General features: G+C 49.5%; 6 protein-coding genes across 6 annotated transcripts; 5 read left to right on the top strand and 1 right to left on the bottom strand.

The window, feature by feature from the left end:
• Positions 1 to 2: 2 nt before the first annotated feature.
• On the bottom strand, positions 3 to 1,025 carry T069G_02903 (ASF1 like histone chaperone domain-containing protein; the record flags this gene model as incomplete). The annotated part of the gene is made up of 4 exons (XM_056170113.1): positions 3 to 372; positions 434 to 742; positions 812 to 851; positions 917 to 1,025. 4 exons carry the CDS (start codon positions 1,023 to 1,025, stop codon positions 3 to 5), a joined length of 828 nt encoding a protein of 275 aa, XP_056031005.1.
• A 1,213-nt stretch (positions 1,026 to 2,238) lies between these two features.
• T069G_02902 (suppressor of forked protein (Suf) domain-containing protein) lies at positions 2,239 to 5,359 on the top strand (the record flags this gene model as incomplete). Its single annotated transcript, XM_056170112.1, has 5 exons — positions 2,239 to 2,566; positions 2,633 to 2,844; positions 2,913 to 3,344; positions 3,400 to 4,402; positions 4,458 to 5,359. 5 exons carry the CDS (start codon positions 2,239 to 2,241, stop codon positions 5,357 to 5,359), a joined length of 2,877 nt encoding a protein of 958 aa, XP_056031004.1.
• A 1,981-nt stretch (positions 5,360 to 7,340) lies between these two features.
• T069G_02901 (piwi domain-containing protein) lies at positions 7,341 to 10,383 on the top strand (the record flags this gene model as incomplete). Its single annotated transcript, XM_056170111.1, has 3 exons — positions 7,341 to 7,380; positions 7,444 to 7,706; positions 7,765 to 10,383. 3 exons carry the CDS (start codon positions 7,341 to 7,343, stop codon positions 10,381 to 10,383), a joined length of 2,922 nt encoding a protein of 973 aa, XP_056031003.1.
• A 1,009-nt stretch (positions 10,384 to 11,392) lies between these two features.
• On the top strand, positions 11,393 to 14,615 carry T069G_02900 (uncharacterized protein; the record flags this gene model as incomplete). The annotated part of the gene is made up of 3 exons (XM_056170110.1): positions 11,393 to 11,511; positions 11,701 to 13,808; positions 13,891 to 14,615. 3 exons carry the CDS (start codon positions 11,393 to 11,395, stop codon positions 14,613 to 14,615), a joined length of 2,952 nt encoding a protein of 983 aa, XP_056031002.1.
• A 1,026-nt stretch (positions 14,616 to 15,641) lies between these two features.
• Positions 15,642 to 16,444, top strand: T069G_02899 (copper binding protein; the record flags this gene model as incomplete). The annotated part of the gene is made up of 3 exons (XM_056170109.1): positions 15,642 to 15,908; positions 15,972 to 16,075; positions 16,153 to 16,444. The coding sequence occupies 3 exons, from the start codon at positions 15,642 to 15,644 to the stop codon at positions 16,442 to 16,444; spliced, it is 663 nt and encodes a 220-aa protein (XP_056031001.1).
• An 8,296-nt stretch (positions 16,445 to 24,740) lies between these two features.
• T069G_02898 (uncharacterized protein) lies at positions 24,741 to 25,102 on the top strand (the record flags this gene model as incomplete). Its single annotated transcript, XM_056170108.1, has 2 exons — positions 24,741 to 24,820; positions 24,874 to 25,102. The coding sequence occupies 2 exons, from the start codon at positions 24,741 to 24,743 to the stop codon at positions 25,100 to 25,102; spliced, it is 309 nt and encodes a 102-aa protein (XP_056031000.1).

The raw sequence follows: 25,102 nt of genomic DNA, 5'->3' as shown, positions 1-25,102 counted from the left end.
AACTAAGACATAACTGTGACCGGCTTGTGAGCAGCCGAGGCGTCGTCGACCTCCATAGCATCGTCATCGCCTTCCGCCTCGCCCTCGCCCTCTTCTTCTTCCTCTAGTTCGTCTTCGCTCTCGCCCTCAATGTCAACGCTGCCATCCTCGGACATTTCTTCTTCCTCGTGGTCATGGTGACCGTTCTGGTGCTCGCTCTCAATGCCTGCCATTTCCGAGTCCTCGCCCTTCTCCTTGGCAGCGGCTTCGGCAGCAGCCTCCTCTGCGGCCTCCTCTTCGGCCTCATCAGCGCCGTATTCTTCCTCGTCCGCAACAAGGTCGGCCTCAGGCTGCTCAGGGGGAAACTCGGGGGGAGCAGAAGCCTCAGAGTCCCTAACAACGCACGATTAGAATCTGGCTCTGGGCGCGTGACGGAAAAAAATCAAGTACTTACCATTTGATGGCAAAACGAGTCACACGGGGCTTCTCAGCAAGGACATTACGCTTCACTCGCTCGATGATTGGCTTGGTAGGGGGCTCTGCGTTGAGCTCCTCCGAGTCGTACTCATTGTTGACATAATATCCAACCCGAACAAACTCGCGTCCATCGTAGGCGCAAGTCAAGAGCACCACCGTGACACCCAGAATATCGGCGTCGGGGATGCGAGTAGTGTTGGGAGCCTCAGCCTCGAAGAGGAATTTGTTCACTCCGACGGGGATTGGGCCGACGAGAAGGGAGTCTAGCTCCTGGTCATATTGGTCCCTGCGATGTGTTAGAATCAGGGCAGGAAGCTGATGCCCAACGAGGGGAAGGGGGGGGGGGTCGCCTTACGAGGTAGCAGATCCGACGTAGGTCAGTTTCCACTCAAGATCTGTAGGCAATGAGTTAGGCTACCAGATTTCAACGGGTCTGAAGGACTTAATCGTCGTGACTCACCCTTCTCAAGCGGCTCGAGGCACTCGAACGTAATCTCAAACTCGTACTTGTCGGTGAACTTGGCGGGGTTGTTGACCACCTTGACCCCAAGAAGTGACACGACAGACATGGTGGCGGATATTCACGAACTGTGACACGAAAAGGACAATAGAGTAGATGTGTGTGCCGTGAGAGAGCTCAATTGAAACCCGCAGCGGAGAGAAAAACTGCGCGAGAGGTTGGGTCGAAGCCGCGATAGGAATTCAGAAATCGTTGGAGGGGCAACAGAGAAAGTCGGTAACGGCAAGGATGATGCTTCAAGCTGGCTGCGAGAGGCGATGCCGAGAGTGGGATGCAAATGCAAAGGAACGTGCAGATCGCTGGCTTTTTGTGCAGAGAAGGGACAAGACACGATTGCACTTTGAGGGAGGAAAGGCTGAACAAGCAGATTGGGAGAGGAAGAAGTTGAAACAAGTTATAGCGGCTGGAGACGCGACCGTAGCGCTTCGCGTTAAGTGGTTTGTGTGGCGCTTGTGATTTGATTTTGGCAACTGGTGCCACTGGCCAACGGATTCTGGTGTACCGCAACAGGTGGGATGTTGTGGTGCCTGGTAGCAAATATTTCCGGCTACCTTGGAAGTACTGCGCCGGGACCGGGATCATTGCTGGTAGTCCAACCAACAGGTACGTACCTCCCTAGTCGCCACCTGGTAGCCACCTCGTACTGGTACTCGCATCTGTACCTCCCTCTGTCTCACAAGACAAGACTCCAGCCTGGTCTGCAGCCTTCCCCGATTGGGAGCTTGGGCGACTTTAATTTTCAGAGCTCCAAGTCTCACCTCGACACAGCATCATCTCGGCCAAACACGCTCCTGGTGCGCGCTCCCGAACCCTGATCCAGGTATCGCTGCTGCGCCCTGCCCAGCTGTAACGGCAGCTTTATCGTGCTGTATTGATACCTATTTGACGCCCTCCCGAGCAAGCGCTGTGGCCTCGACCTCGACGCTGACCACGAGCGACGCGATTTGCCGGCCGGCAGTGACGCAAACGGTATCTATCCGTTGGATTGTTCATTGCATTAGCATTGTGGCATTGGTATGAATCTTTCAAAAATCACCATCTCCAGAGGATTTTATTAACCGAGAGTTGGCAGCTTGCAAGGTCGATCGATCCGTAATCGCCGCGGCACTTTGGCAGCGCTGCCTAGTAGCGAGCCCCTCAAGTTTCCCTTCCTTTTGCGTGTGCCATTGACAGTTCCCCATCGTCGAAAACAATCCCCCCAATCGGTTCCCGCCGGTCTCTCTGTGGTGTTCCCAATTGAATTATACAGAAAGCCTCTCAAGATGGCTTCCGAAGGCACTTCGTGGGGCAATGAAGGATTTGCGGCCGCGGAAGGCGATCATACTCAGCATAGCGACGAACAAGTTGATAACTTTGCTCAAGACTCTCATGTGTCAGGTGAATCAGCGGATAATGGAACAGAGGATGGAGGGGATTATGATCCCGAATATGTCCCCGTTGAAACAGTTCTCCCAGACCCTCCAGTCCCTGAAAACGCCGCTCCCGCTGTCCTTTCGCAACGTCCAACACCCAAGCCAAAAATGTCCGGCGGCTTCTTAGTGGAAGCCTCCGACGACGAAGACGATGACCAAGAAGACAATGCAGGCCCTGGCGAGCCTTCAGCGTCGCAGAGTCAAGTTGGTCAGCCCACTGAGATCAAGATGGCAATTGCTCCAGCCCCTCCTCTTCCCACTAATGCTCCTCCCAACGTGACTGCAACACCTGTGGCTAGCCTTGATCCGGTAGCGTTATTCGAGGCTCGCATCAAAGAGGATCCTCGAGGCGACTTGGATGCTTGGGAGAATCTCATTGCCGACCATAGGCGCAACAGCAGATTGGACGAAGTTCGCAAGGTTTATAATCGGTTCCTGGAAGTTTTCCCCCAGTCGGTAAGTGGCTTCGTATTTTCCCTTCTTTTCTTCTGTTTTATATGCATGCACGGCTGACACAATAATAGGCCGATGTGTGGGTGGAATGGATCAAGATGGAGCTCGGCATGGACAACTTTGTCGATGCGGAACAGCTCTTTGGCCGATGCTTGATGACAGTCCCCAATGTCAATCTCTGGACCGTTTACCTCAACTATATCCGCCGTCGAAATGATCTCAATAATGATTCAACGGGTCAGGCCAGAAGAACCGTGACCCAATCGTATGAATTTGTAATTGATAACATTGGCGTTGATCGAGACTCGGGCAATATCTGGCAGGACTACGTTCAATTCATCAAGAGCGGGCCTGGCCAAATTGGAGGCACTGGCTGGCAGGACCAGCAAAAGATGGATCAGCTACGCAAAGCCTACCATCGTGCGATCAACGTTCCCATGTCAACAGTAAACAATCTATGGAAAGAGTATGATCAATTTGAGATGGGGCTCAATAAAGTGACAGTACGTCTCTTAATATCCTCTGAATCGTGGTAATCGTCTGCTAATCCATCAGTAGGGCCGCAAATTTATCCAAGAACGATCTCCTGGATATATGTCTGCAAAGAGCGGCAACATTGCCTTGGATAATATTACACGAGACTTGAAACGCACAAACCTCCCTCGATTACCACCGGCACCAGGATTTGAAGGAGACCAGGAATTCCGTAGCCAGGTTGCCCTATGGAAGAAATGGATCGAATGGGAGAAGGAAGATCCGTTGGTGCTTAAGACGGACGAACCGAAAGTATTCGCGCAGCGGGTCTTGTACTGCTACAAACAGGCCCTCATGGCTTTGCGCTTCTGGCCAGAGCTTTGGGTCGATGCAGCCGAGTGGTGCCTCCAGAATGACATAGGTGACGTTGATAAAGAGCTGGGAACTGAGTTTTTGGTACAAGGAATTACTGCGAATCCTGAAAGCGTTTTGCTTGCTCTGAAGCATGCAGATCATATTGAGGCCACCTCTCCGCTAAGGGAGGGAGACAAGTCCGAATTCGCCAAGGCGGTACGGAAGCCTTTTGACGATGTTCTTAATACCTTGTATGCGTTGGGAGATAAGGCGAAAGAGCGCGAGAAGCTGGAAATCTCCACCCTCAAGCAAGCGGCAGCACTTGAGGCTCCTGTGCAGCAGTCAATCGAGGACGACGACTACGAAGAAGGGACGTTGAAGAAGGCGTCTACCGAGGAACGTATCTCTGCTATTCAGAAAGGCTACGCTGCCGAGACCAACCTCCTTTCCCGCACCATTTCATATGTATGGATTGCTATGGCGAGGGCAATTCGCCGCATCCAAGGCAAAGGCAACCAGACCGATGGGGGGCTGCGCAAAGTTTTTACTGATGCCCGACAGAAGGGACGTCTTACTAGCGACGTATATGTTGCCGTCGCTCTGTTGGAATCTGTAGTGTACAAAGATCCAGTCGGTGCCAAGATTTTTGAGCGTGGAGCCCGCCTCTTTCCGAATGACGAGGGCTTCGTCGTCGAGTACTTGAAGTTTTTGCATTCCAAGGACGATACAACGAGTAAGTCTTTTGTATCCTGATACTTTTGAGAATCACAACTCTAACCGTCGTATAGATGCTCGAGTGGTTTTTGAGACTTGCGTTAACCGCCTTGTCGCAAATCCAGAGACGCTTCATAAGGCTAAACCTCTATACTCCTACTTTCACAAGTATGAATCTCAATACGGCGAACTCTCCCAGATCCACAAAATCGAGGCGAGGATGCTGGAGCTGTTTCCTGAAGACCCAAAGCTCGCCAATTTTGCGGCTCGCTACTCATCTGACAAATTTGATCCAATCGCCGCCCCCGTCATCATTTCAAAAGCCTCGCAAATGAGGCCTAGGCTTGCTGCTCCTATCATCGAGCAGCCTGCATCAGCACGTAACAGCTTTCCCCCACAGAGAGAACAGAGCCCCCGACCTCAGTACATTAGGGCCACTGCGTCTCCGAAACGCCCCCTTGGACCGGACGAAGAAGAGCTAAACCCCCCAAAGAGGCTCGCTCGAGGCAGCTCTCCGCTCAAGGGCGCAGCTGGCCGCCGACTGGACCAGCAGCGTCGCAATCAGTCATCAGCTCTTCATCGAGATATCACGTTCCTCCTGGGCATTCTTCCTCCAGCCCATACCTATGACTCGCAGCGGCTCAGCGCGCAGGGCATGGTCTCACTGCTCCGGGATACGCCTCTTCCGGACTATGGGACTTGGAAAGCTCAGACTGGGGGACAGTATCGTTTTACTGCCCCAGTTCATGGACGGCAAGCTTCAGGAGATTTCCCAAGGCCCATCAGCCCATATGGACGAATTGCCCCTGCTTCTAACGTCTACCGGCAGTCGCCTCTAAGGACAGAAACTGGAAATGCGTACCCAACGCTTCCGTACGGAGCGACTGACACAAGTGGAACTCCGAATCAGTGGCCTCCAGCTCCTGCAGGATATAGCGCGCCGCCACCAGGGCAGTATGGTGGATATCGATTTTAGTTGAGCAAGGTGGGGGGATTGTAATGAAAGACTTCAACATATTTCGCAAACTGGACAATTGCTACTATATACAGAGGGCGAGTAACATGAAGATATGGTTTGGTATTGAGGGAAATTGATGGCGGCAGATGCTTGTTCTTCTTGATGCATTCCGATGGCGTTTGGTAGGAAATAGGAAGTTGGACAGGTTGCCTATTTGCCCTAGATATCATATGCAAGCACATACGTTTGCATCTTTCCGTAAGATTGCAAGATATCAGGTAGTTGGTTAAGGATCAGCTGGCAGTTAGCATATATATAACAAGCACATTTGTCTATCTCATGACAGCAAGGGCAATATTATTGCAACTATATGGATTTGGCGATTGCCTGATGCTTATTCATTCTATGTAGCAAAGGCTGGACGGACTCGTGTAGACTACAGTTTTCTCCCATTTCGACACATATATTGAATTTCGAGGGGGCAATATTCACCGCTAGCTTTATATCATGCTACATTGAAATAGCCACATATAACTAAAAACTTCAAGAATTATTTAGTGTGTATTTTGTGTATATCACATCTGAGTGCATTTGGGTATTTGTAACCAGGTTTTGCTGTTGGATTACCTAGGCAGGTATGTGAATCCATTCACTAAATAGTCCATCGGAAGCATGAAGCCGTTTTGCAGAAACAGCAAAGCCTCAAGGCGCACCTAACCGTGGTCATCTGCACAAAAGAGCGGTGTCGTATCTTGACGGCAATACGCGTTACAGGTATCCTATTACTATTCAGGCCTATGATAGTCCTATTGTGTGTAGGACGAGTGGAGTTTTGCCAATTTACATCGCTGTCGGTCCTCCTCACTCTGTTCACCATCACCTCAGTGAATGCAGCTATTATCTTATAATCTTATCTCTAATACTTCTATCCGAGCGTATTTTCACTGATTGATATATTATTCTTGCATTGCTGTGACGCTATTGCTGCCTTGATTTGCAGGTGCCCGGCACTTGGCCTCACGTGCCTGCCATCACAGATCACTCCTCCTCTGCCAGCTGCCCCTGCAGCTATAAGAAGACCTCTCTTCTTCTCTTCTCTTCTCTTCCTTTTCTTTATTTCCTCTTCATCACGCTCTCAACAGCTCTTCTTCGCACGCACTTCTCTGGGAGAGCTCTTCTCGACTCGTTGTAGCCTTTGGCCTTGTTCCTGCAAAGCCTTGGGTGAATTTCTCAAGCATCACAATCAGTGAGTGGCCCTCTTCAGTTTTGCTCTTTTCCCCAAACTCTTCAATCTTGCTTCTCTTGCTATTCGATTGTGCATTGTGCGATTTTCCTCGTGCTCTGCGCTATTGACCATTTCCTGACTCTCCAGGGGTTCTGGACTTCCTGTCGGCTTCCTGCACTTTGCGCTTCTCCTGACCATTATCACTTCTCTCTCACTGGCTTTTAAGCTTTAGCGACTTGATTAATCTCCCACTACACTCCTGTGATCTTGCACTCCTCACGTCCACTCTTGCACATTTAATCATCTTCCTTACCCGAATCTCAACATCTGACTTATCACATCTCCTACTATCCAACAGCGCCTTGCGTCTTCTCCAATTCCTATCAAACAGCTTTATTCTTCTTGTCTTCTCTACCCAGTCCCTTCTCTTTCTTCGCTGCCCTATCATATCTGTAATACCTTCTTTCTCTCCATAGCGCGTCATTAAATGCTTTCGCTAACCCAGCCACAGGCCTATCGCTCAAGCATCACTCTATCGTCAAGTTTCGTTTACGATACCAATTCATACTTAGGCGCAACTGCCTCTAACATATCTAGCAACAGTTGTCAAAACAATCTGGTACGTCTGCTCAACGCGAACTCTTCAGGTTCAGTCACCATCTCTGTTCATCTTTCATCTCCTCCCACACTTTTGCTTTCATATATGTTTTCAGAATTCATCAATCTCCATTATCTCTTGACTGACGTATTTCTTTTTCTTTTACAGCGCTCAGAATGTCTGAGAGAGGTCGCTCTCCCGCCGCCTCGGGGCCAGGTACCCCCCAGCAACGCCAGGGATCTGCGTCGGGTGCTTCGAGAAGCCGTGGTGCCTCACCAGCACAAGGCACAGCCTCTGGCAGTTCGCAGCCTGGCTGGGCACCGAGCATGGGATTCGACCCTGCAAAGCCGGAAAGCAAGGATCGAAAGGGAAACACTCGCATGGAACTGCCCCCAGATGCCTTTTTTATCAACGAGGCCCAAAAAGATGTCTTTGCCGTTCGAGACAACAAATTCAACACGGAGGGTCGACAAGAGACTGTTGAAGTCAATCAATTCCGAATGACCAAGTTTGACTTCAACAAGAAAATCTATCAATATGATGTGAGTTGTCCTCGAGATCAATAACCGGAAAGCTCATTACTAATTTTCATTCCGATAGGTTGTCCTTTCGCCTGAACCGGACAAACGTGGACCAGTTTTGAAGAAGATTTGGGCTCACGCCAATCTCAAGAATGCGCTCGCACCCTATAACTACCAAATGTGGATTATAGATGGCTCCAGACTGGCATGGTCTCCTTCTTTGGTAGACCGTGGCGAGATTCGCGTCACAGTGGACCTGGACGAGGGCAAGCCTCCTGCACGATCCGGACGCTCCAACAAATTCTATCTCATCTTGCGCAAGACAACTGAGATTCAAATGGCTGCTCTCCGGGGTTATTTGGAGAGAAGAATTCAATTCAACAACAGTGTCCAGGAAGCTCTCAACTTCATGGACCATCTCATTCGCCAGTGGCCCTCAGAGCATCTGCTGGCCATCAAGCGCAATTTCTACAAGCGAAATGAAGCTGGCCAGCCTCTCATGGCAGGCGGAGTCATTGAAGTCCACAAAGGGACTTATGCTTCTCTAAGACTCTCCAACAATCTTGCGAACGGAGGCATTGGTCTTGCTCTCAATGCGGATGTTACCAACACCTGCTTTTGGACAGGCCGACAAACCCTGGACCAGGTCATGGCCAACTTTCTCGGTACCCTTGACAGGCGGTACAAGGGAATAAATATTGCAACTACGACAATCTTCAGGCCTACGCAAAACGACAGAGGAGAGTGGCAGTCTTCTGATGCCTTCAAACAGCTTCGAAAGATGCGGAAACTCAAGTTTACCATCCGACACAGTAATCGTGATCCCAAGCTTGCAGAAAAGGTCTACACGGTGATGGACTTTGCATTTGATCAGAAGTATGGAGCAGAAGGTGCCAATGCCCGGACCGTCAAATTTGATTACAACGGCCGAGATATCTCGGTGGCAGATTACTATCGAGAGAAGTACAAGGCGCATTTGCGACATGCCCACCTGCCTCTTATCTCCACGGGAAAGAATGGACATATCCCCATGGAATTTGCTTTTGTCGAGCCAATGCAGCGGTATGCGTTTAAGTTGAATCCTGAGCAAACTGCAGCGATGATCAAAATCGCTGTCACGCGCCCAAATGTTCGCAAGAATGACATTATGAAGAACGTGCGAGACCTTCAGTTGCCTCAAGATCCATATCTCAGACACTATGGAGTCCAACTGGAATTGTCATTCGCCAAGACAGAGGCCAGGGTATTGGCCCCTCCTATTGTGAACTTTGGCCAAGGCACAGCTGATCCTAAATATTCTGGTCGTTGGGATCTGCGCGGCAAGAAGTTCTTCAAACAGAACCCCGCGCCCCTGATGAACTGGGGCTTCTTGGTCATGGACGACTGCGTTCAGAAGCCCCAAGTCCAACAGTTCGCCCGTACATTCAAGTCAACCTTCATGGGCCATGGGGGCGCCTGCAGGACTGACCCTGTGATGGTGGAAGTGCCAGGACCTATCAAGAACAACATTGCTGCCGCGCTCGCCCACGCGCACAATCAAATTACTCGTGAGCGAGGATACACCCAACTGATTTTTGTCGTCGTTCAACACAAGAACAGCCCACACTATGAGCGCCTCAAGAAGTCTGCTGATTGCCGTTTCGGCATCCTGACTCAAGTTGTAAATGGTGCTTCTGTTATGCAGAACAACGGACAATACCACTCAAACGTGTGCTTGAAGGTGAACGCTAAGCTTGGAGGTTCTACCTCTCGCACCAATCCCCCATGGAGAATGACTCAAGGGACTTACTTCCCGAAGGATAGGCCAACCATGATGGTTGGTGTTGACATTTCTCACCCTGCGCCTGGCGGCCCATCCCCTTCTGTCGCGGCCATGACAATGTCTGTCGACAGAGACGCAACGAAATATGCCGCCATGGTGGAAACCAACGGCTACCGAGTTGAGATGCTGACGTCTGCCAACGTAAATGTTATGTTTGGCCATCTGTGCAAAGTTTGGTCGGCCGGCCATGATAATCAGTTCCCCAAGCATATTATGTATTTCCGGGACGGTGTCGCCGAGGGACAGTTCGCACATGTCATTGAGCAAGAGATCAAGGAAATCAAGAACTATTTCAAGCAGGTGGTTCCCAACATGCCGCTGCCTAAATTCACTGTGATTGTGGCTACCAAGCGCCATCACATCCGATTCTTCCCTGAGAAAGGAGATAAAAATGGAAACGCTCTGCCGGGAACTTTGGTGGAAAAGGAAGTTACTCATCCTTTTATGCTTGACTTTTATCTCTGCTCGCATGTTGCCATCCAGGGCACCGCTCGTCCAGTGCACTATCATGTGCTCATTGATGAGATGAACATTCCCATCAATGACTTGCAGAAGATGATCTATCATCAGTGTTATTCTTATGCCAGATCGACAACACCAGTGTCACTCCATCCAGCTGTTTACTACGCGCATCTCGCCGGAGCCCGCGCCCGCGCCCATGAGAACGTTGCAACCAGCGAGGGTTTCCGTGCTGGCGCCAAAGGCCATGAGATGATCCGCGACAAAGTTGCCAAGGGCGAGTCACTGAGTGTCCCACAACGGGGCAGTGATGCTCCGTCTCTTCTCCAGCTTGGCGGAAAACCGGAGACTAATGCTCCTATTGACGGAGAGGTGAGACAGAGAAATTTCTTCCGAAGCACCATGTGGTACATCTAAACAACCACGGTGCCGAGAAGAATGGAGGTGGGATTGCGTCGGAAATTTGCTTTTAAAAAATGGTTGAGGAATCGCTAGGAAGTGGTTACAGTAACGAGAGGAAAGGAAAGATGCTTTTTTGGACGACTATCACACAAACATGAGATACATTCAAGTATCAAACATGAATAAAAGGGGCGACCGGATTGGCGGGAGATGGCGGTGGAGGTTATTTGCTATCATAATAAGCTCACATAGTCTAGACAATGGACACAAGTTGACTTAGAAGCTGTGAAGTTGCATGTGCCTGCTTGAGATTTCCCGTTTGAAAGAATCTTGTGACGCTCACTGGCTTTATTTGCCAAAATTTGTATTGTGTGCTTGGAGATTTTGATATACGGCTGACCATGACCTAGCTATGTACATTCGACACAGGTAGAAATGGTTTCTATAATAAATACTAGGTAGTAAGGATATAGGAGAGAAGCTGATAGCAGCGTGATACGGCTTTGAGGCGAGGGATGGGTGACTGGGAAGAAAGAACGGTGTAATAGGTGCAGTCAATTGCATGGAGATGTTGTTAACTGATTGGATAGGATGTTGTAGCCAAGGAGGGCTGTGCTTTTTTTTCCATGGGCCATGCTTGGCGTTAGAGGGTTGGGTAGTACTAAGGAGGCGTTCGCGGGAGAGACTGAAAAAGAAAAAGAAAAGAAAGTCAATATCGCTGTTATGGCTGAAGTTGTCATACAGATCTCGGGCGAACGTAAGCATGAGTGAAAGCGAGGAATCATGCAGATTGTATGCTATGGATTACATGCAACTTGATCACGGGCTGCCAGAATTTGATTGATGTCCGGCATGCTCCGGCACGTTGACGCCCGCCAATTGACCAAAGCTTAGCCCCTACCCCGCTATGGATCGGCGGGTCTTAGTGAGTCGAGCTCTTTGTGGCAGCAGCGCGTGAAAGCCGAGAGATGCTGCAAGATTCTCTCCCTTTCAACCTCTCGCAAACAACCGGCTGCGGCGCGCCATGGCTGGCTTTCTGCGAGGCAAGCAGGCAGGCATCCAGAATGACCTGTCTGCCAGCATCCGACCAGAACTCTTTACTCCCGATGATCACGCGCGATATGGCCTCAACTCACAGATAAGGTGAGTGAAGCAGCGATTTAGCTATGACGCAACCACCCCCCGCCACCAAAGCGGCGAAGAACGAACGATGGAGACAGTCACTACGACAACAAGGGGAGCGGCAGTCGCAAAAGCAATGGGAAAGAATGGGAAGGAAATTTTGGAAAGATACTATGCGCGATAACTTCTGACTTGCGACAAATCCTCTAGTTGCTTTGCGTACGATCCCGTGCAGTCCCTACTCGCCATCGGAACCGCCGAGAGCAAGTTCGGCCCTGGAAAGATCTATGTCTTTGGCCAGCAGCGCGTACAGAAGACGTTCGACCCACCGCGACGAACATCGTTCCAGACGATCCAATTCAGCGCAAACCGTCTCGTCAGCCTCGATAGGAATAATGAACTTGGTCTTTGGGATCTCGATACCGGAGAGCGCCTGGCCGCCCAGGTTATTGGTGGCCCTGTGACCTCAATGGTGACGGATCCTATGCTTGACTGGGCGTTTATTGGAATGCAGAATGGAGATATCATGGCATACGACCTAGACCGACGTGGTCTCGCGCGATCTTTCCGACTGCCCAACTTCTGGAAAGAAAAGGATCCGATACAACACACAGTCACTCTGGTCACTATGTCGATGCATCCCCGAGATGCCGGCAAGCTTCTTATCGGATACAGCCACGGCGCTGTCATTTATACATTCAAACAGAACCAGCCACAACAATTTCTCGAGTACGTGCTTCCAGTCGGGGCGCCGGGGGGAAGTAGCATCGGCATGGATTCAGTGCGCCGGCCTCGTCTGACCCATGCTCTGTGGCACCCCTCGGGCACGTTTGTTCTCACTGCTCATGACGATGGAAGCCTGGTTTTCTGGGATCCTAAAGAAGCAAAAGTTGTTATGGCGAGAACACTAACTGAGTTTGGTATTCAACAAGCCACCCCGAGTGCACCGACTCCAGCGTACTCCGAGCCATATATCAAGATCGCTTGGTGCTGCAAACGAAACTGTGACGACACTGGCTTGTTGATTGCAGGTGGCCAGGCTCCCGATGCGTCTCCAAAGAGTTTGACTTTCATTGAGCTCGGCATGACGCCTATGTATGCCACATCAACCTGGCAAGGTTTAGAGAACCATTTCCGAGGCAAACGACATATACCACTGGCCCTGCCACCTGGAGCTCAAGCAGTTGACTTTCTGCTTATTCCAAGAGACTCGCCCTACTTTGGTGGCTCACAAGACCCCCTTGCTGTCATTGTGCTATTATCTTCGGGTGAGCTGATTACACTCAGCTTTCCTTCTGGATATCCGATCAGCCCCACCAATCAACTCCATCCATCAACTTTCTTCGTACATCCTTTTGTCACAAAATTCAACGTCTCCAGCGTTGACCGGCCTAGGTGGCTGTCTATGGTGGAGAAACGAGATCAAGGAGAACCTCTCTTGAAAGGTGGAGCAGCTGGAGTGAGACCAAGAAAGAGATTTGAAGACCGCACAATTATCCAGACGGCACATGCCGATAGCATCATTAGACTATATGACTCTGGGCACGCTGATCAAATCGAAAACGAAATCCAGTTACAGGTCGACATAGCTCGGGCTTTGGATCGTTTCGACGACGTCGAGGTGACCGCAATGAGTTTGGCTAGCACCACCGGCGAGTTTGTCGTGGGCACGAAAACCGGAGAGGCTGTCGTATTTCGCTGGGGCTCAAACCCATATTACGGAAAGAATCAGCCAAAGCCGCTGGATCCGAATCCAATGGGACTCTCCGACATCAGCTCTAGGGCAGAGCCGAACCTAAAGGAAGGGCTACAGCCGTTTGTCTTATATGAGATGATGCAAGGGCCGATCACTGCTGTTCAGATATCAAACGTGGGCTTCGCGGCGATTGGGTCGGAGCTCGGTTTCCTGACCATAATCGACCTTCGGGGTCCTAAAATCATCTTTCAAGCTCCAATGACGGACTTTGCGAAGCCGGAAAATAGAAAGTCGTTTCTCAAGGGCCATTCCAAATCCAGCTCACAACCTCCGAAAGAGTTCGCTGTGGTAATTGAGTTTGGTGTTATGACGTTGGACGACGATAAATACTCTTCGATATGCTGCTTTGTTGGGACCAACCTGGGGAAAGTCATCACCATGAAGCTGTTACCTGCCGCGGGCGGGGCCTACACAGCCGAAGTAGCCGGGATGGTTGCATTCGACGGAAAAGTTGTCGCCCTGAATCCGATTCAGGCTGACACCGGTAAACCGGCGCTAGCCACGGGCCCAATCGTGGCTGGGCTGCGAGAGGGGCGTCAGGTCAATGGTGTTCTCGTTGCAGGTAAGTGTTTGCGTCTCTAAATTAGTTTGTCTTTGCATGCGGAGACATATTTGTATACCGCCTGTAAACTAATCATGGACAGTGACCGAGAAGGAAATAAGGATCCTCAGGCCTGCTCATTCGAAGGGCGCCTCCAAAGAATTTGGCGATTTCCTATGTGACTCGGCCTGTGTAGCAGAACTTGAGCTGCAGGGCTATGCCATTGTTGCTACCTTCCGGGATGGAAGTGCCAGGGCGTATAGTATCCCAGGTATGCGGGATCTTGGCAGTGCCAAGCTCCCAATGATTGATCGTACACGCAGCACAGGAACCATTGTCACACAGACTGGTGATATCTTCGCATGGGCAGGCCCTGCAGAGATGGCAGTCATCCACGTGTGGGGTACAGGAAAACCACTGCAACAATCCCCAGATCGATTGATCAACCCCGAGATTAGCATTCCTCCCCGCCCAACGATTTCCAACCTTCAGTGGATTAGTGGAACACAACACGTATCGCCGTTGGATCTCGACCTTCTGATAGGAGGACCTAATAGACCACCTAGCAAGAGAATGATGGAGGCGGCTGCCGCGGAGCAGCGAGCTGCTAGAAACAACAATCCTTCCACTTCATCCTCATCCCAGGAAGGTTGGGGTGATTATTTGACGCGTCAGCTGAACGAAAGAACCGAGAAACTGAATCTCATGGGGGATACAATGAATTCATTGCAAGAACAATCCGAAGGGTGGGCGGACGATGTAAACAAGTTTATAGGGAGGCAGAAGCGGAACATGATTGTCGGGGGCTTGACGTCGAAATTCTTCTAGACACCTTGATTCGGCTCTGGGGAGGAACGAACTTGTCAATGTATTACACCATGCTTTTCTGCGTTTGTCAACATTATCTCATGAGACCAAGAGCAAATAAAAGGATCATTCATTAGCAAACGGGACGCGCTTTGATATATGTACGACCATTCCTTTCTGCTACCCGGAGTCTACCGGTGGTGGTGTGTCGACCTCTATTTACTACCTCGGCACCTCTTACTATCGCAACCTTGTCCTAGTGCCTTTGAATATGTGCATCTACCCACAAAGTATAGATATTTACTATCTATGCAAACGGTTAGAACATGTTCGTCTGCTCTCATCCCAACGTCAGATGGAGATGGTCGATAACAACAGTGCAAAGATAGTGTTTGGCCTCGGACATGACCAGAGTTTCTTAGCGCAGTGCAGATGGCTTTCTCCTATCCTACAATCTTCACTCTTCATTGCCCAAGCCCCTCAGCGCTGGTACTCGTACCTTTCATTCGGGCTAACATCATGTCGGCGTGTCTAGCCCTTTGATGACTTTTGGCGTGGATTTGTAAGTGGACGGCGGCACTTCAATTGCCGTCTGCATTGAAAAGTGCACATTTTATTCGCTAGCCAAAAGGCATTCCCCGATCTAGTAACCAAGTAAGCAACGAAACCCCATGCAAGCCTCATTCGGCTCGGGAAGACTTGAATGCCCGTCTGGGTTATTGACAAACACTATTAATAGAAATATGCACGATCCAGCTGAAGCGCCCGTCCCCCATGCGCATGCAGTTAGTTGAGCCGTCCACCGTGGTGGAACAGCGTTAAGTTCAAAGCATCAAGACGGGGATATCGTCCCAGATCGGGTTGTGTTACGAATCCCTCCCCAGCCTTCCGGTAAGATGGTTCAAAAGTCGGTAAGGTACTAGTTGGAAGCTATATAAAAGGGATCCTCTTTTTGTTTCACGGAATGTTTCGTTGTTTCAATCATAACAAAACATCAATTCCTTCAAGACCAACCTCGAGGTGTCTCTCTACCCCATATCCACAACCATGATGTACTCACCTGCACTCCTTTTAAGCAGCCTTGTTGGCGCTGTCTCTGCCGCTTCGTCTCTTCAGGTGGTTACAGTAGGAAAGAGCGGAGCACTGAAATACTCGCCCGAGCAAATCACGGCCAACGTCGGCGACAAGGTCGAGTTCCAGTTCTTTGGCCCTACACACTCAGTCGTTCAAGCCTCTTTTGATGAGCCGTGCACCGCATTCAACGGCGGAACCGGCTTCTTCGCTGGCATGTCAACCAATGGCAATGGCCCCAATGTAAGCTTCCCCCTTTTGTGATTGTCAATGCTGGCAAGCTCGTGGCTGACAGACATTCTTAAGCCCAACTCCTTCACCATCACCATCAACGACACGAAGCCCGTCTGGTTCTACTGCGGATTCCCGGGCCATTGCCAGGCTGGCATGGTTGGAGTAATCAACGTTTCGTGAGTACATTCCTATACTTCATACCATCAGTCTATTGTATGGGAGTGGTGTTGTTGACTAGTATGTATCTTTGTAGTTCCAACAAGTCGGAGACGCTCGACATCTTCAGGTCCAACGCTGCCAACGCCGCGAAGAGCACAACTCCCAAGCAGCAGCAGGGAGGCGTCATCGGTGCTTTTGTGAACCCCTCCAGCGCCACCAGCGGCTCGACTGCCCCGACCTCCTCGGGCGCGACAAGTGGCTCGGCTGCCTCTCAGACAAGCTCCGGCGCGGCGCCTTCGCACACAGGCAACGATGCCGGTCAATTGAGGGGTGAGTTTGCTCTTCTCGGAGGTTTGGCTGTTGCTGCTGCTGCGATGCTTGTGTAATGGGATGCAGTTTGACTCTTTTGGAAGGAAGAGGGTAATGGGAGTTGTGTAAGTCGATCACTGAAGAGTGAAATACCTAGTGAATTACATAGATGTATTACCTTGTTTACCTGGGTAAAAATAGATAGTACTACCAAATAATATGTGTAATATTATGTCAGTTCCGTTTATTCTCTAGGGGTCTAGGCTTAGACAAGGAGCCAGTCTTCTTGTTGGGGTAGAAGAGCTAAGGAAAAAGCAAAGACAGATGACGGCTCCAAGAGGCAAAGACCACTGGGACCGACGCACCTCAGCGGGGTATAGGAAATTGGTAGGAATCGCAGGCGAGAAGAGACTGATACAGTACATGATGCTAAGCACTTGACAATGTATCTGAGTCTGTATTGCTTGTGTATCTCGAAGGATGCCGCATGCTGGCAATGCTTCCTCGTTACAAGTGCTCATGTGATCCCAGCGAACGGCAGATGACTGCATGGTAAGTCCCGAAAGCTCTTGCTTCTTGTCTTGACGCAGTGTCTGGAGCCTAACCTGTAGTCCAATGCTGTGACACTGCGCGCCCAGTTTTGTATTGACTTGCATCAGCTCTCGACAGGGGTGGTTTTCCTCTACGACTCTTTCTTACGGGCGAGACATAAAGCTGGCTACGATTTGCAAGATTGAGAAGGTCTTTCTAGTTGGAGAAACTTACAAATAGTGCTCTATGATTTGGCAAGCGTTACAAAAGATTCAACAATTTCCTTCCTTGGTAGAACAATTGCCGGTTGAGGGGGGCTCTCGCGCTCTGTTAAGCCCCGAAATGTCAGGCAAAAGCAGCTTCTCAGGCCCCTGCACAAGTGGGCAGGGCTGGCCACCAATTAATACAATGCGATAGGCTGCGATAGATGCAGCAGCGGCAGAAAATACTGGTCATATTCCAACAAGACAAAGCTTCCCTTGGGGTAGGGATCAAGCATTTGTAAAAGTCCAGGATAGGGGCGATACTATTGCATGGCGAAATTAGTATAAAAAGCGCGTGGACAAGCCAGCCACAAAGTTGAACTCTTCACAATAACCATCATCCCCCTCTCCCTCTCCCTTTATTTCTCCCAGTCGACAAGTTTGCAAAGCTCCTCGAAGATCATCATGTTCTTCTATCAGGCGAATGAGGGCGAGATCGCTCACCTTACCAGGCATGGCTCATTACCTGCAGCCTTACCACACCTTGTGTGTGTGTTTGGCCCAACACGGGACAGAACTGCTATCTGCTCGATACAGCGGGTAGAGAATTCTGATAAAATTCTCTTGGTCTTAAGAGATGACAGGTTAGTACGCTCTATTCCAGAAAGACCCATTCAAGACCAGTTTCGCTGAAATCAACAGATCTGAATCAAGTCTTCATACCTGCGACGCGATGGACTGGGTGCATACAACTAACCAGTCCTTCGATAACTCCCCCAAATAACGTCTGGGACTGTCGCCCGCATGGATTCAAGAAAATTGAAGGCCACGCGGACCGTCCGCAACAAAAGAGACAATTGCCGGATGGGAAACATCCTCGCGTACACTACTTGAACATGCACAAGAAAAAAAAAAACATATAGGAGAAGAAGAAGAGAAAAAAAAGATAGTTCATCCCTATGATCGGATGGAAAAACATGCATGGAAGGAATATTTGGAATTTTTTGGGGCAGAAGACTAGAGAATGCTTTGCAACCCTGACCCCTAATGCATCACGAAAAGCAATGAGCTTTCAAAATTACCCTTTATCATCTAAAGCTTTATGTTACTACAACATTATACTTACGCAGCCTTAATACTGATAATTGCAATCATGTTCTACAAACAATAAACTTAATTTCGCGTACGTACGTATCGTGACTGGGGGCTTTTTTTTCAACACTGCTGAGGAGAGTGACTGTATTAGATATTATCGTAGAAGACTGGACTAGTATTGTTTCGTTGGATTATCGTCGTGGCATCTATGTCGAATCAAAAACAAATATAAGAATCTCTTGTGGTAATCGCAAGAGAGCTCGGCCGAAACACCGTGTCGGGATAATCGGGTGTTGTTGAAGCTGGAAGAACACGAGAGGCTGCACTCGTACGGGCAGTTTCAGCTTCGATACATATGATGGTAGAGATTTTTAGTATCGTGAGTATCGAAAAGAGAAGGATAAGGCATTGCAATGTACGGGAACCGCGAACTTGGCCATGTTGGCCATGTACAATATTCGGGCAAGATGGTACGACTACGATACTCGAGATGGAAATTCGAAAAGAGTCTATACCGCGTCTGTGTAGGCTATTGCTCGATCGTTGGTATAACTAGACAAGCTAGATGCTGTTGAAACCGTATCGTTCGCGTGACTCGTTGTCTTTCATCGCGTTCTGTTAGAGTTGTGTTTATCAGCTTTATTGCACGCGTTAACGCCAGCAAATAGGAGGAACTCGAACGTGTTCAAATCGTAGGGTACATCGACGGTCTCATCTATGTCGAATAGCGAGTACGCGTGTAGCGCGCAGTTAACATTGTGTAATGGCTCTCAGAAAGAACTCGCATCGTCATTTGGGGAGAGGGTACACAGAAGACGTAGGTCTAGAGCGTGATGGGGCTTGTAGGTAGGGGGTTCTAAGAAAATCTGGTCTAGGAAAGTTGACCCGTGAGAGAAGATACGTGAAGGTCGCAGACGGAAGTGTGGAACTAATAAACAAATTGACAAACTAGATGGACAATATGACGGGTTTGAAGAAAATGAAAGAAGTATGGCGGAGCGTATTTGTTGAGGAAACGCCTACACGGTAGCTGAAGGTGAGGAAGCAAAGGAGGACAAGGTTTAGAGAAAGTGTGAAGCGCGACAAACAATTCTTACAGCCCGAAACTGAAAATACCAGAGGCGTAGCTTTAAGGAGGGAGGAAGACCAACACCGGCGGTTACTCACCTACATCGTAATAATCAAGTACTACTGAATCCTTCCGCTCTGGTTGCCTATCTATAAGATCTTGTTTTCCAACTGTTACTTTCATCTAGTGCTATGTTGTTACTTGTCCAAATTCGATTACATTTTGGGAGATGGTGAGCGAGCCTCCTACTGTAAGGGATTTCAACATCCAAATCGGAGCGCGCTGCGCCCACACCGAGGAGAACGCTCCATCATAGCGTGAGTGAGGCCCTATTTTTTACTTCTATCTCAAATTTGGATGCAACGAAAGAAATTTGACACATAAAGTGATGCTCTGAAAATTTTGAGACGGATGTAGTACCAGTGAATGGGCATGTAAATTCGATGGAACCGCCTGGAAGCGGTAGCACAAAGGCTGTTAACAACGAGAAAGAAAAGGGGGTTGACTGGCGAAGGAAAGGCCGCTCTGCACGGCTACGTTAGGCAATGTGCTCCTTTTGTATGTTCAATTCTACCGGGCCCCACGGTTTCTGTGCCTCATGTGCCGCATCCCCGTTATCGGGTCAAGGAGGAGGGCGGATGCCTTCCCTCTCAAGCAAAATGAATTTGCGCAACCAACAACACACCACCATCTCAACTACGAAAAACGCCCTACTAGAGAAGTAGTGGAGGTAGACATCCAGTCATGACTTGTGGCTCGTATTTTGTCGAGGCTGAGGGGGTAGCATTGAAGTGGGGAGGAGGGCCAGAGACATGTGCTGCCTTTGGGAACGCCAAGGACGGAAATCTTTTGCAGTACTTCTTGATTGGTAGGTATTGAGATTACAGGGCCAGGTGCGGTCACAAACATGGAGATTGCTGCCTCCGAGCAGGTTTGGGCTGACTACAGCCTGCAGGTAGGCCGCCTACTCGGCCGCATATAGTGTCTTCCAAGACGAAGCGACCGCTGTATTGAGCTTGTCTGTATTGATGGGGACCGAACGAGGCATTCTCTCTTTTAGCCGCCTCCGCCGCACTACCCGAAGTCTCAGTATCGCACGATACGAGCAGCATTTGATGAAGCTCGGTTGCGCATTGTATATCGCGGGAAGTGCTGGAGAGATAACAGACGCTCTTAGCTTCTTGGTCAAGCGGGAGAAAACCAATCTTGGAACCTACCAAAATAGCTCTAGCCGGTGGCGCAATAACAGCACTTATGCTCCGCGCCAATACCTCCAGCTATCTAGTAGCCGTTCGACGGAATTCTCCCGCGTGCTCTTGATGGCCTCGAGTCGACAAGGCGACCACGATAGTGCACCCCCGGTCCCAGATCCACTACGAAGTACATGTAGGTACCACACGGGGAGGCCCGCAACATGAGCCGCCTGGGCTCGCTAAGAATAAGGCGTCCGACCCACAGCGGACCTGTCAACCCCCCAACCCCCCTTCTGATCACCGCCTTTACTGTTTATTTCTTAGCTCCTCCAACGCTGTGTCCAGTCTCCTGGTATCGCTTGTTCATCGCTAATGTACCGTAGCTGCGAGGTTGTATCTGGCCTCGATAAGCCGTCAAAGTGTTCGTTCGAGGCTCAAGGTAGAGATTGGACTAGGCCCTATCTACTAGAGATCAAGAAGACTGATGGGAGGTTCTTCCACTATCGTATATTTCTTTTTTTACTGTCTTGCGCGGACATGTACTGAATACTTGTAATAGTTGCTTAATTATTGGAACTACACACGGAGTATGGGGTACTCGTGCCTATGTATCGTAGATCGAGATTATGCGTGCCTGATGCATTGCTGACAATATTCTTGGCGCTGTGTCCCGCGCGTTGCTAAACCGGTACCTGTAGCTGGGTAGACGTCCTTCGTAGTGTTACTAGTTCGCGGCCCGCAGTCTATTGCACAGAGCCTCCATGATTTAGTTGCTAGTAGGATTAATTGGTAGAGGTGCCTATTCGACGCATTGGTATGTAGGGATACTTGCGACATGACGCTGCTTCAAATTTGTACAGCAGACAAACATGGAGCCCACAGGGATCAATTGATGGAGAAATGGCCCATAATTAACGCCCCTGCATACATACAGCGGAATATGAAACGCTAGACCTTCTGCAGCATGGCACACCAAGGGAGTCCGTTTTGATAGGTGACTCAACGAGGCTGAAACTCCAAATCAGTGCCGCCTCTCCATGATGCCCAGCATACAATTTGCCATTCGTCAGCTTTTTTTCCAATTGGTTCTATTGAACGCAATTTCTGGCGGCCTACTGACAGCAACCATGGGAACGAGTATGGGGTAGAACAGGCGTATTCTGATTCTATACACATCTTCATGATTGGTGCGATATTGTGTCCCACGAGATACGTGGAGCTAAACAGTTAATAGCTTCAGGTTGCCTTGTTTGATTTGTTTATTTGATCGTACGAGTATGCAATATCTGGGGTAAGAGAGGCGGACCGTCAATGTCTCACTTGGATGTCGAGAATTTACTTCTCTCCTCCTAGGACCCTTGTGAGGCATCCAAATTCCGTCCACGTGGTCGTATTTTGTGATTAATCTTGGGCATCCCGTACATGGCCTATACCTTGCACAGCTGCATTAGTTACAGTCATACCATTCTCCTATACGAGCTAAGTCTAGCTCATCCATCATAAGAGGTTGTGCCTCATGGAGGAGGGTGGTCTGATTGACTAGCCCCAAAATGTAATATACCGACAAGAATGCTCTGTATACTACGGAGGTAGTATGGGCACGAAGGGCCCGGATTGACTTGATAGCTCATATTCCAGTTTTAATATGACCGTGTCCTCGGTAGTCCGACGGTATACGCGATCGCGACGGCACCCGCGACTGATATTTTTGACAGATTCACGCGCAATCACAGCCGGCACAGCTACTTACCAAATTGCGTTTTCTTTTATAGATATTGAATGCCATGGTACAACAGACTCCCACTGAGTTTAATACTAGAAGTCGCTTGACGTGACACAATAGAGAGAGGCGACACAAGAATCTTTCAACCGCTGCTATTAGCAATGATTTCCCCTCCGTATCTGGAGCCATGCAAAAGGGGGCAAGACGTAATCTATTCTGCCCGCTCATAAAACGTCTGTGGAGTCTCGTGCGCTGGCTACGTGTTCCCGGACTCTGACAAGGCTGCCAATCTAGTGTGTGTGGAGATGTTAGGGATGTGAAAAAAAAAAAAAAGGAAAAAGAAAAAAAATCGGTCAAAGGCAGAACTGTGTCAAGATTCCACTGCCAGAGGCCTTGTGGAAAGCCTGGTTAGCCTACCAACTGAGGAGGCTGCAAACTGTGAAGGTGCAGCTTGTGTGGTAGGGTTGGGGGACGGCATATGCAGGCGGCGGTCCATGTGTGTGCAATAATTTAGTTTTTGTTTAAGGGAGTGAATGATGAGTGCACTCGTATTGTGTCTGGGTCATTCCCCTTCTTCCCCCTTTTTGAGTGTCTCGGCTGGTCTGCTACTATGTACGTACTACTACTGTACATTCAAACACTTCCTGAGAAGCACATAACCCCACCACGATTGAAACAATAGCCTAGACCCACGCGGCATGGCCGTAATAGCGTAAAGCACACGTTTTACAGCTGAGTCTGATTTGAATTAAATCTAGTTCAGAGGGATGTAAGAGCAGTGGACGGCTAAGAAGCGCAGGAAACCCACAAAAAAAGACAGCCAAACAGAAGACTCCAGAGACCACTCCGTATGTTGGACTCTCGATCGAGATAACTCTCTGCTTGAGCGCTATGGGGCATCTCTTCCCGCCCTCCAGTTAGGCAGCGCAAGGCGGACTTGACATTGGCCGATTTGGGAAGCTGGGATGCCGCCCATTCTTCAGTGCGGCCTCCAAGGCCGCCGAACTGGCCTCCAGGCCAGGTGGAGCCGAGTAAGGGGGGAGGGCAAATAGCACGTTTTCTTTCATCTCCCTTTTGGCCTTTTCCATCTTCCATCCTCGTCTCTCTCTCTTGTCGTTTTTGCCTTCTCGCCATCAAGTTCATGCGAACGCCGCGACCGGGGCTCCGTTCCTGTCGTACCCCGGCCCAGCCCAACCCGCCCCGTGAACCGAGTGCCCGGGCCGCGCTGGCTTGTGGCACACTGGAGTCAAAATGGACAGGGACCCCATGTCTCCGGCTCCAAGCTATTTTGGGTCAAACAGATGGCTTGTTTTCTTCCAGCTAAAATGCATCGCGGAACACCCGAAGGAGAGTATCGATGGCCTTTTGCCGTTTTCCCATCCGCTTCTTCGATGTAGTTGCCGATGGATGATAATGTACTGGGTACGTACAAGGGTGTCAAGCTAGTGCAGGTGAAATTTGTGCTGACCAACAGCATTAAGACAACACGACCGCATGTACATTTGCCCTTCTCTGAAATGAAGAAGCGGAAGATGTACAGTCGGCGTACTGACACCCCTCGCTGCGCTTACTCCTACAGATTTTTAACGGCAGGGGGTTTCCCCCTTGGTACCAGGTACATATGCAACCTACCTGATGTACATGAGCTTTTCAGTTCTCCGCAACGCAGATGTCTATCTCACAAAGTGATTTGCATGCCGGCATGCCTAGTAAGCTTTCCCCGGTCCCAGTGGGCTAGTCAGCGTGTCAGTGGGCTACAATGATATGAGTGACAGGCGGTGAAGGGGGGTGTTGAGATCTCTGCGGATCTCGTAAGAGGAGCCTTTTGTTTGTCGTCTACAGTGACACACCAGGATCTGCCAGCGTGCCCTACACCCCAAAATGAGAGAACAACGATCCGAGAGACTGCAAGGCGGAAACAAAGCTAGCAAAGGGGCGGTAGAAATGAGTTGAGATTGGTCATCCCATGCACATAGGCTTGTCCACATGCTATGACATTGGCAGAAAACGCCAACTAGCAAGCATTACCGAGAGAAAGAGAGTCAAGGCGAACGGAGTTCATCATGTCGTTAATGGCACGAAAATAGCGGCAACAGTCCTGGCACTCGAGCCCCTATCTTCGACAGACAGCTCCGTAATATGATCAAAACTTGGCTCCTTTGGCTTATCCTTTAGTTCAGCTCCTGTACCGGGTGGCATATGATAAGGGCAATGCGGGATTGACGCATGGTACCATCTAATACCAAAAATTACCATTGCGGCAACCAAAGACGCTCTGTGATCATCTCTTCTACTTGACTATCTCCCGCTAGTACTAGCTGTCCGATATCCCGGGTCCAAACCCTAGTTGCGAACTAGCTTTGCCATCGGAACATGAGGCGACACCCTGAGATTAGACGAGATGTCTATTATTATATAAAGTATTAATACTTGGGGCATTCCGTTCAAGTAGTCCAATATTAGTCCAGTTGATGCATTGAGAAACCTGTTTTATCTTAGCAATCATCTTATCCGAGAATAACTAGATACATATTGCGGAGCTGTCACCAACACCTCGAAATGCCGGATAACACTATCTCAAGCCATGAAATATATCGTTTCGCTGTCTACATGCTTAGGGGCTTGACGTTATTATGCTGGTTCGTAAAAGTTCCATGTGCAGGTGCTCCTGATATTGACCTACGGATTTTAGGCTATGCCAACAGCTTCAACAACTCACTGCTCACATCGTCTATTGGATGGACAAAGAGCGTGAACGCCAAAACCGAGACGAATCGGATATAAGGATCATTGATCTGGATGATGTTGATCCGGAGAATATTGACATGGATGACATTGAGATGGAAGATGTTGACATGGATGACATTGATGTGGACAACGACATGGAAGACATTGGTATAAAAGATATCGACTCTAACTGA

The sequence above is a fragment of the Trichoderma breve genome, chromosome 2, assembly GCF_028502605.1.
Source record: "Trichoderma breve strain T069 chromosome 2, whole genome shotgun sequence".
Classification (NCBI taxonomy): Eukaryota; Fungi; Ascomycota; class Sordariomycetes; order Hypocreales; family Hypocreaceae; genus Trichoderma; species Trichoderma breve.
The sequence above is the reverse complement of the archived record's forward strand: the minus strand, read 5'-3'. Positions and strand labels throughout refer to the sequence as shown.